General features: G+C 43.2%; 1 protein-coding gene across 1 annotated transcript; it reads left to right on the top strand.

The window, feature by feature from the left end:
- The first annotated feature begins 3,783 nt into the window (after nt 1-3,783).
- On the top strand, nt 3,784-4,760 carry LOC148529056 (olfactory receptor 5AP2-like). The gene has a single exon (XM_088469004.1). It carries the CDS (start codon nt 3,784-3,786, stop codon nt 4,726-4,728), a length of 945 nt encoding a protein of 314 aa, XP_088325130.1. The 3' UTR covers nt 4,729-4,760.
- The last annotated feature ends 7,369 nt before the right edge of the window (nt 4,761-12,129 follow it).

Below are 12,129 nucleotides of genomic sequence, written 5' to 3'. Positions count from 1 at the left end.
CCTTTATTATACAGTATGTTTTGAACAAATTCAATATTTGCACGATAACCCCCCGAAAAAACGGTCGTTTTTAGGGGGGTACCCAGATGTACCATGGAGGGATTGCAGTAGATAATGGGGTAGATGTATTATAGTGACACGTTAAGTGCCGCTATAACGCTTCCTGCTTCGCCTCTTTACCGAGGCGAAGCAGGAAGCACTACCGGTGAGATGTGTGAACATCTCACCGGCCGGAGAGGGGGAGCGTTAACTCCCCCCTCCGGTGCTACCCGCTACAGACCACATCGCATCAGCCTAGTGCTGATGCGATGTGTGTCAGGCCCGGCCAGCTCCAATGAGCATGCGCGGGATCTTGCAAGTATAGCGAGATCCCCGCGTGCAGCCCTGAAGCCGGTAGCCGCCACAGCAGGGACAGCGCTGTCCCTGCTGTGGGGATAGGCTATCGCCAGGCTGTAGCTGTCGATAACGACAGCTACAGTCGGCCGAATGGTCAGACGATCTGACCGTTCGTACATAGCCCAGGCTGTCGGCGCTGCTATCTTGTAGATAGCAGCGCCGATAATGACCGGGGTGCATAGCGCCCCTGTCATTTACCGCCCAGACCCCCGGTCATACATCGGGGAGAAACGGTATCAGCGCACTTAACGTGCGCTGATACCGTTTCTGGGCTTCATACATCTACCCCAATGACACGGTCCTTCCATTCCAGACCATAAATGCAGCCCCTGTAGGTTTCTATGGGGGCTGCTATATAGCCGAATCTACCAAGCTCCGGAATGTGAAGCATAACGGAACTTGGGTTCGGTGACTAATACTATCTTCAGGTGGCTTTAGTCAGTGCAGCCATAAGCTGCACTCTGCAATACAGGAGAGGGATCTGTAGGATCTCTCCCAGCACCCTCCTCTCGCACATGCATGGTCAACAGACTGGAGCAGGGCCGCCGGACTGGAGCAGGGTCAGCAGCACAGGAGCAGGGCTGCCGTCAGGGGGGGACTGCCGGGCCCAGAGTCCCGGGCCCGGAGAGAGCGGGGCCCGGGTGACAACAAAACAGAATATATGAATCGGCAGCCAGGGAGAGACAGCGCCGCCGGCAGTATTTCCAATATGACGCCGGCCGCAAGACATTACAGCTCGCGGACCGGCAGCCAATCAGGAGCCGCCATTGCTCACAGGCAGAGTCATATTTCAAATACCGCCGGCGGCGCTGTGTCTCCCTGACTGCCGATTCATATATTCTGTATTGCTGTCACCCGGGCCCCCGCTCTCTCCAGGTCTGGCGGTCCTGGACCCAGGCACAGGAACAACTACAACCCGCCCGACGTGGAGAGGATAAGTGCCGCAAGGTCCACATAGCCGAGTCCCGCTAACAGCACAGCCACAACCCCTGCACACAAACACCGGATCACAACCAAGAGACACACAAAGACTCCCTCCGTGCCAGCTACTACGCTCCAGCACGGGACCATTGCTCCAGAGACTGCGACTCACGCTGGACTTTATTGTTTAACAAAACGCTGTATTAAGTCCGTTAATTTTTTTTTCATCCATAAGACAAGGACCTAATCCTAACCTATCCCTCTTACCATCCCTTACCCTTCACTATACACTTATGTCCCAGTCTGTCACACTTAAGGCCCCCATACATCAGAGATTGATTGCAGCAATCGTGCAATTTGCAATCGATTGTGTATAAAAATCTTTTCCTTTTTCAATCGATTGTGGCAATTTTGCAATCTGCAATCGATTGAAAAAGGGAAAGATTTTTAAACACAATCGATTGCAAATTGCACGATTGCTGCAATCAATCTCTGATGTATGGGGGCCTTTACCCCACACACCCCCCCCTCTGTAAAGTCCCGTGTGATCCAGTATGTTCTGTCTGTTAAGCAATTTCTGTATTTTCGCATTATATTATATTAACATTGAAGAAACAAGGTAGGAGTCCCTGCTCTGTTCCCCTCCACATAGTGCAGCAAGCCTTCCCTATCCCTCTACTCCAGCCATGCTTTCCCTGCCCTGTCCCCCTCCCCAGCCCAGCCTTCCCTGCTCTGTGCCTCCCCCTTAGTGTACCTAGCCTTCCGTGCCCTCCTAGTCCAGCCAGCTTTCCTTGCCCTGTGCCCCCCAATTAAGGTCCAGCCTTCCCTGCCTTGTGCCCTCACAGTCCAGCCTTCCCAGCCCTGTGCCCCCATGCCCATCCTGCCTTCCCACACCAAACTTTGAGAATTTTTAAACTGGGTTTAGCACTAATTGATGTCCAACCCCCCTGTGTAGCTCCTCTCATATTATACATAGCTCCACCCACCTCTGCGCCATATCCCGGGGGGCCCGGCCTTCTTTGTCAGTACCGGGCCCCACGATTTCTGATGGCAGCCCTGCACAGGAGCGATATGCGGCAATAACAAATTAAAATTATCGGATCTAAAACCCAATAACTGATAAATATGGATCTGATTCAGAGTCTTTGTACACAGCGGCTGTGTGATAATATGCTAATGCTGCAGGAGGCGTCTTGTGTAAATAGAAACCTCCTGCCGGCTTCTGTGATCCACTTCTGCATCCGAGGATGCAGCCATCGGGTCACTTGCGTGAAAATCGGCCATTTGAGTAACACTCGGTTCGTCAGGATGGCCTTGTATTTCTCGCTGCTAGGACCAGTGAAGCTGCGTTGGATGACGCATACACTCGCCTCGGCACACCCAGTAAATGTGGTAGACATGCCTTCAATTTTGGGATGCTGGCCACCACCCTCCATTCCCCACCCCCAAACAGTCGCAACATGTCAGGCTGTGGCTTAGGGGGCACTGCAAGATCTGCACATACGCAGATCAATAAATCTTCCAGTGGCTGAGGACTGCCCGGTGCATGTATCAGCGATAATAAGCAAGCACATAACGACACGGAGACATGAGTTTGGCAGAAACTTTTAGCTATTTATTTAAATGAGCTGAAACCTAAAAATAAAAGCAAAATAAAATAAATAAAAAATATAAAATGGTGGCAAAGAAAGAACTGCTCCACCCCGTTAAGGTGGTCTAGTAGATATAAACAGTCAACGAAGGCAAGCACACCTAAAAATATATAACCAATCCAACTCTGAGAAAAACATCCCAAAACAGGTAACCTGCCGTTCTTTCCCACTTACAAATAGCCAACGAATGAAAAACAAAATGAAAACAACAACCAAAATAGGGAGGAAAGGGGGGAAGACAAAATCAAAAGAGAGTGAGCCACCCCCCATCCTGTCACATTAAAAGCACTCAAATCACAGCCTTCATTGCTATAGGCCAATCCCTGTCACCTGATGCCCCGCAGGAACTGTCCCCAGCCACTGAGGTTTAACTCTCTCCTTTCCTATACAGTCAATCTGATTTGCAAACCATGGTTTGCATACAACTCTGAATAAGGCCCTGTGCCCCATAGTAATATATAAAGTCATTCATACAATATGTAGGTTTAGGAGCTTGACAGGCACTTAAAATAGAATAAGACCCAGAAGACGGACAATAAATAAGGAAAGAGGGACAAGAAAGTTGCATCTTATGGGGATTGCCAGATGATAAAGGTAAAATATGTCTAATTTATAAATGTAGTTCATATTAAAATACTTATAAATAATGTTTAGGATATGCTACCCCCTTATTCTTGGCAAGAAAATATGGATTTATTAAACTATTGTTTTCTATTACCAGGGATTTCTTTTAGTTGTGATTGCTCTCACAGGAACACATAAGGATTACATAATGTGTCATGATGATTAATCTTTCCTGGCTCGTCTGACCATCATGGGTTATGAGAACAGAACTACTGTCACAGAATTCATACTTGCTGGGTTAACAGAAAGCTCTGACTTTAAATGTACTTTGTTTGTCTTATTCTTCATCATTTACACATTGACTCTGGTTCAGAACGCAGCACTCATTGCAATAATCAGCGGGAATGCACAGCTTTGCACTCCTATGTACATTTTCCTGCGTCAGTTATCATTCATTGACATTTGCTATTCTTCATCTGTCACAATTAAGATGCTGATAGACTTTGTATCTGATAAAACATCAATCTCAGTAACTGGATGTGGCCTGCAGATGCTGTCCTACGCTGGCTTTGGAGGAAGTGAGTGTCTTCTCCTGGCAGCCATGTCCTATGACAGATATGTAGCAATTTGCCACCCACTGACATATCTGAAAATAATAAATAAGCAGACTATCATAATCCTACTTGTAGTCTCCTATCTTGGTGGCTTCCTAAATGGCTTTGTTCAGACTGGCTTCTCATTCTTCCACCTGGATTTCTGTGAGAATCAACAGCACATTCGCCATTTTTACTGTGATGTAATAGCCCTAATTGAGATTTCTTGTGGTGATACAAGTTTGAATCAAACCATACTCTTCTCTTTAGTAGGTTTCATTGAGCTCTCATCTCTCTTCCTAATCTTGGTTTCTTATATGTATATCATTTCAGCTGTTCTGCAAATCCGATCCTTTAATGGGCGTAAGAAAGCCTTCTCTACTTGTGCATCTCATCTCACTGTTGTGACTCTCTTTTATGGAACCATCATATTTATGTACTTGAGACCATCGTCTACCTACAGCCCACAACAAGACAAGGTTATTGCTGTATTTTACACAGTAATCATCCCTTTCCTCAACCCTTTAATCTATAGCTTCAGGAATCGGGAGATAAAAGATTCTGTCAGAAAGATTGGTTTTTGTTTCAAGCACAAATTTTGAAGTTATGGTATTTTTGTGACACTGAAACACGTATCTGCTATTTGAACATGTAATTATTTGAAATATTATATTTGTTCTTGTATGCTTTGAAATGTTAAGACATAAAATAAAACTAACTCATGCAAATGTTTAAACAATTCTCCTTGTTTCTTCCCTTAGTTATATACTGTAATTCATTTTAATAGACAATCATTTTTTACAGATGTTACTCCATAGGGTAACAACTTTGCCCAGAGTCGGATTAAGGGCCATATGGGCCTGGGGCTGAAAATGTTCAAGGGCCTTACTGAGAAGGGGGGGAGCTGTAACCATTGCCGTGTGGGTGTGACCGGAGCCAAGTGCGTGTGTACATCCCATACATTATCAGCCCTGTAGTATCTATATGTGCATTGTCATGTAATAGTAAGATGAGGTAGTGTACCTTTAAGGATCCTACAGCATAGACGGACGTGTGATCAGGAAGTGGAAGGGGTGAGGAGGAAGAAGTAAGGTAAAGGAGAACAGCCATGAGGAGATGATGTCTTTATCTTTATCTACCTGTAATAATACAAGTATTACTTACAATAAATAACCTACATATATAGCATACTTGATGAGTCATTGCTATGAAGAAAGCTACATCATCATGCTGATGACGGGCCTATTTTTATGTGGAGACCTAGAGCTGTAGCTCCATCTGCCCCATTGTTAATCTGGCCCTGCCTTTGCCACTACTCTGCTTTGCTACTAATATAATATTGAAATGTAAAATGTTGATTCACATAATGTTTTTCACACTGTCAGGGCAGCCTCCTGCTGTGATCAGCTCTAGTCTATACAAATAAATATTTCTTTATTTTCTGTGCTTGATTGTTGTTATCCCAGAACTCTCTATCTCTCTCCTGCTACATCTGAACAGCTAATGCTGCTTACCTGTGTCACAGGCCTTGTGACAGACATCTTGCTTACCATTTGACATGCTGCCTACCATGACTAACTGCTTGGATAGGTAAAGGGTCATTCACAGAATGCAAAAAGTGTTGCCACACAATGCTTTGTAATGTGCACAAGAACAACGACTTGCCTGCCTAGCACATTTCAAGTTGCACAGACTTCATGGTTCTACAGCCAGAAAACTGCTTTCCTTCTAGCTTTGTGGATACACTTGAAAATTCACGTGATGGAAAGAGTGAAATGTTAGTTCAATGTAATTTTAAAGTCCAACCTACTCACACTATAGGACCACAACCTTTATTAATTTATACTTTTAGTTTACATCCGAAAATATCTTATTTTCATCTTAAAATATGGATTCAATTAACCAAGGAGGTTTATGGATAGTTTATTTGCCTCTCTTCCACACTATGTCTGACACAACTTAATACCAGTAACAACATATGCAAATAAGGAAGAGAACACAGACATAATAATAATAATAATAATAATAATAATAATAATAATAATAATAATAATAATAATAATAATAATAATATACATCTTTAATTTAGGAAACTAGTGGTAAACTTTTCCAATATTTGCATTTACAATAATTGGTTTCTTAGCTTATTTTAAAATCGATAAAAATGATTTATCTGCTTTTAGGTAACATTACCCAGTAATATCTACAGTAGGTACCATTTTGGAAATCTTCATGCAGGAAATATCTATGCTCAGAGAACCATCAAGCTTGATGCTGGCACCTCATTCTGACTCCTATTATCAATAAATTGTATAGCTCCATGCAAAATAACAAATATATTTTTTAATAAAAAGGAGCTAGGAACAAATAAAAAATGACCAAAAAAGAAGAGCAATTGGCACGTTGACAAAACTATGAGCCTGATTCAAAGATGTGCGCTAATGCATTTGCAGCTGCGATCCCGTAAGCAGCTGCAGTGTGGAAAATCGGTAATAACAGACAGAGAGGTTAGAGGGTCTTGCTTGCAAGCCTACAATCTATAAGGAAAATAACTACATATTGCAAATAAGTCCCGCAAGATTGCAGAGGTTTTTTGTGGACTATATGACTACAGCTATGTAGTACTGGGTTCAGCAGGATGTGTGAGTATAGAAAAAAAACATATTTAAATTAGAGATATGCGCTGACCCCTGTGTTTTGGTTCTAATTTGTCATCGGGATTTGGTTTTACCAAAACCGCCCTCACGTGTTTTGGATCTGTAATTTTTTTTTAAATGATAAAGACAGCTAAAATCACATAATTTGGGCCTGTTTTTGTTCATACAGTATTATTAACTTCAATAACATTAATTTCCAGTAATTTTCAGTAAATTTTGACTACCTCACAGCTCAAAATATTGTTTTCATCCAGTTTAAGTCAAAAGGATGCAACAAACTAGCTGGCTTACTAAGTTAGGTGACATCAGTGGGCGGAACAAACAAGTGGCAGTTCAAATTCAAACATAGCACACCTAGGAAACAGAGTGGTATTGCAGTGGCAACCGACAGGTTTGCAGTTTAATAAACTATAAGACCACATAGAAACCAATAATGTTTTCATTAATCAAGACACAGATCAGAGGCCCAAGGGGGGTGGAGTATGTTTGTAGTGGAAGACAGATAAAGGAAGGAATAATTGATTTGTAAGTTAAATAATTGAATAGTTTGCTTAAAAAATTTGAATTTATCATTGGGGGCGTTGGGGCGGTCTTTTTTGCATAGACCAACATTTTTATTGGTTTCATCCCGCTATTCTTTTATGGCCGTTTCTCGCAAAACAGGCTACAGCTCTCAATCTAGGCCTCACACATATTCTGTCATGACCAGAGCATCCTTACCTGCTGGCTCGCGGTCTCTGCCTGTGTGTGCACTCTGGAGTGGTCCTACCCATAGGGGTGCTGGTTCCTGGAGGTTTGCGCGAGGTGCACAAGGAGGTCCCGGGGGAACAGGCCATGCTGGTACAGGTAAGACTGGCAACTTCACCGTGCTGCAGACTGCTGGGCGCCACCATCTTGGTTTTGGGCATGTGACCTGAATGGGCCAATCAGGTTGGAGCTCTGCATTTGACTCTCAGCAGCCTATCTTGCACCATCCCATGGTACTTAAGAGTGTTCAGCACACCCTCTAGTTGCCAGCGCAATGTGTTCTCAGGCTTGCTGTGTGAGAGTTATCTGTGCTCCCTATCCTTGGTATATTGCAGTCTCAGCAGTGTCTCACTTGCTTCCTGTCAGCTTTCCAGGCAGTTCCCAGGATTCCTGCACCTATCAGCTATACCCCACATCTCACCCTCCACTTGTGACTGACCAGCCTCAAGAACTCAGAACCCACTGCAGCTTACAGACCTCTGATCCTCAGTAAACCTCTATTGGACTCTGTTTCTCTGTCAGTTCATTACCAGACACCTGTTTCTCTGCGTCACATCAATTGGATTTGTTTCATTACCAGACACCTGCTTCTCTGCTTCACATCAATTGGATTTCTTTATTATCAGACACTTGTTTCTCAGTTCCACAGGAATTGGACTTTATTTCTCTGCCAGACTATTATCCTCATTTCACCCTTGGGCTTTTGTTACAGTATTTATATATTTGTTTTATCCCATGAACCCAAATACTCCCATTAAACCAGCTGCCTTTCAGTTTAACAAAACCGTTCCTGCCTCGACTCCTGATTCCATCCCGGGTCCAAATACCCCCCAGGTCCTGGCATATTAATTTTAATTAATCAATCCAAATCCATCAATCAATCATTCGATCAATCATTCGATCATTCTGGTGTTCTTTTTGTGCCTTTTCTCTCTTCAGTTGTTGCAAAATAGTCCTTTTTAAAACAAATTAAAAAGGACATGCACAGTTTAACAAACCAAGCTCTTCAGTGACAGGGACTACCACTGTTGTGGCTGAACTGCTTAGTTTGTTTGGGCTCCCACAAAACAAGCTACCAATGGGCTTGAGGCAACTAACAGTGTTTTGTCAATGATGGGCTTAAGGCAGCTAAGCTAACACTTCTGCCAGTGATCTCTACAGTGGCAAGATGTCATCAAAATTATCATCCTCATCTTCACCCTCAACAGTGTTTACATCATCTTCACACAATATTAACTAATCTCCACTGGAATCCACCAATACAGAAGTCTCTGTAGTTTGACGTAATTGCCAGTAAAGGTCTTCCTTGAGGAATTTGTAGTTAATTTTGATAAACATAATCTGTGATTCACTAAACAGATTTTTATTAACACGATGGCCCTAAAACCTACTAAGCATTAGTGTTGTCGTATCACGGGCCTGCATGTCTGCCGTTCACTAAACACACACAAGTTTAAACAAGAAAGAGTTATTTTTATTTAAAACAACAATGATTCACTTATCAGATTATAATAACACAGTGACCCTTAACCTACTTAGCATTAGTGTTGTATCGCAGGCCTGGCCTGTCTTTAAGTTCACAGTAAACTATACACACACAATTTTAAACAAGAAAGATATATATTTTTTAACTGTGATTCACTGCGCATATATTATTACCGCGGTGGCCCTGAACCTACTGAGCATTAGTATTGTTGTATCACAGGCCTGACCTCTCTGAAGTTTACAGTAAACACACACAATTTTAAACAAGAAAGTCAAGGCACGGAAGTACTCGGAAATGCAAAATTTGGGTGGGTTCGGTTTTCTGAAAACCGAATCTGCTAATCTCTAATTTAAAGCTATGTGTGGGCTGTGTAGATGGGAGATAATTGGTAGGATAGCTTATGGAGGTTATGTGGGTGGTTATGGAATTTGATAAGCTTGTCTAAAGAGGTGAGTTTTCAGAGAATGTTTAAAGGTTTGGAGGGAAGGCATTCCACAGAGTGGCTGCAGCACAAAAAAGTCCTGTAGCCATGTATTGTAAAAGGTAATGAGTGTGGATGAGAAATATTTTGAGATAACAGAAGAAATATAAGCTGGAGTAGTCTTGTGGATAGCCTTACGTGTAAGCAGAAGTATTTTATGTTGAATTATGTAAAATACATTCAACCAAGAACTTCCAGAGCGGACCTGCAGAAAAATAATGTTTTGCAAGGAAGGTCAGTCTAGCTGCTGCAAAATAAATTATTGGGATGTCTGTTTTTTGGGAAATTTTTTTATAATAAGTCACACAGCAGAGCCCCAAAGTCATACTGTGCCTCATAACACTGCCCCCAAGTCATAAGTTATATATCTGTGCCACAAATTAATTAAATGCCTCACAGCTGTATCCCCAATACAAAATATGCCACACATTTGTGTCCCCAATACATATGCCACTCAGCTATGTACCAAATGTATTGTATGCCACATAGCAATGAATTATTATACACAATGTTCCTAATATATGCCCCAAATTATTTATATGCCATACAGTTGTGCCCCAATACATTATGTCACACATCCATGCCCCAATATATATTTATGCAATACATCCATGGCCCAATATGTCAGCTCCCATTAAACCCCCACGCACACACATATACACCTCACCCTGTCAGCACTCAATAAAACCACCACCACCCCCACACACACACTAACACTGTCTGTTCTCATTAACACACACACACACACACACACACACACACACACACACACACACACACACACACACACACACACACACACACACACACACACACACACACAAGCCCCCCACTACCTACACACACCTGCATCAGTCTTGTTTATCAGTAGTCCTGGCAGGGACTGAAAGAGACATCCTTCATTTTTTTGTGGGCTCAGTGGCGCCCTCCAGTGTCCAGCACCCCAAGGCAGCCGCCTAAAGCTGCCCAATGGTAGCACCGGCCCTTCTCATCACAGTGATATCAGTAATTTCTTTGTCATGTTGAATAAAAATATTAATTAGTCCTGAAGCAGAAATGTTATCCAGGTCTGCTATCTTTCTTTACAGTGTCTATTATATTCAAACTTGTACAATGAAATGTACTTTTTGCCCATATTGCTTGGATATTGTTATTTTTGTGTAATTGTCAGAGAAGACAATTAAACACGAATTAAACATTCTATTTTCCATCTACTTCTCACTGCTGAACAGCACAATGTCATAATATCAGGGTCTAAGGGATAAAATATATTTTTTCTGAGAACCAATTTCAGGGACGGACCTGACCTGCGCTCACCTTATGTGGGATTCAACTGTAATGGCTCTCACTCACCTACCTACAGGCTACAGATTAGCTGACTCACTTCTCAATGTCTCTGGCATTCATACACACCTCCTTTTTTTACCATCTATTGATGAAGGGCAATCATACTTCAAAACACTAGTTACACAGATGGACCCACTGATACATGCTGCCTTTTGATTATCATGTGTTCACAATCCAGCATTCAAAGGGTTAACACAGCCTGTCCTTCCATATAAAGAGTTAATACAGTCAAAGTTATAACAGCACACTGAGGGCCTGATTCAGAGCCGCTCCTAAGCGACCGCTCGTTCGCTCCGAGCGATGTTCGCACAACTGCGCATGCGTATGGGTTGTAATACGCATGCGCGAACCAGTCATTGCGGTCGGAAATTGTGTGCTCGCAAAATAGCGAATGCCTACTAATTTGAGTGACAGAATGAGGCGTTTGTGGGTGGCAACAGGGGAAGGTGCTTGAAAACGGGGAGTGGAGATCCGAACGCAGGCATGCCAAAAGGTCAAAACGGGCGTTTTAAGGGTGTGCATATTTAACAAAGCAGCGTCATCAACCACGTCACTTGGTTGTTTCTTAGCCTGAACTGGTCGCATGATTGCGGTAGGAAAATCCAACCACAAGCACTGCGAGCAGTTCAGATGCATTTCGATGTTCTCGATTAATCAAATAAATAGCGGAGATGACGTAGGATGCGAGCGGCCAAGGGGCGTCTTTACAAAATAGCGAGCGCATATTTCGTTCGCTCGCTCAGACATAGAGGCATCAACAGACCGCAAAGATCGAGCGCTCAATTTAAATAGCCGGCCCCTTTTTCTGAACGACCGTTCGCAAATAGAGTCCGGCTCTGAATCAGGCCCTGAGGTCAGAATGTTCCCAATCGAATAACCATATAGATTCTGTAGAATCCACTATCATGCTGTGAGAGAAGATTTATTGCAGCATTGTAAGATGTTACCAGGGTATCACAAATCTTATATTGGCACATGTTCCAATACAGTAGATTTTGAAACCACCAATAAGTAAAACGAGAAACCACCACATTAAATAAAGATGTTATTCCATTCAAGCCTTCTGGTACATCACAGTAGTCAGCAGGGCCGGATTTACCGATGGGCAACCTACGCGTTCGCCTAGGGCCCAGCGGGTCCCAAGGGGCTCGTAGTCGCCCCCCTTCCCAAAATCTGTCCCTGTGTTTAAAGCTGCTGATGACACTGACTTCTGGCCAGATGTGGAGAGGATACACAAACATCTGGGGCCCTGCCCCTATGAGACTGGAGGAGGAGGCTGAGTTGC

Source organism: Taudactylus pleione, unplaced genomic scaffold, assembly GCF_031769625.1.
Source record: "Taudactylus pleione unplaced genomic scaffold, aTauple2 ptg000087l, whole genome shotgun sequence".
Lineage (NCBI taxonomy): Eukaryota > Metazoa > Chordata > Amphibia > Anura > Myobatrachidae > Taudactylus > Taudactylus pleione.
Note: the sequence above shows the minus strand (reverse complement) of the source record. Positions and strands in the feature narration are given on the sequence as shown.

What these genes read in the sequence shown, in the direction of transcription:
- LOC148529056 (XM_088469004.1), top strand. Translation starts at nt 3,784, where the DNA reads ATGGGTTATGAGAACAGAACTACTGTCACAGAATTCATACTTGCTGGG.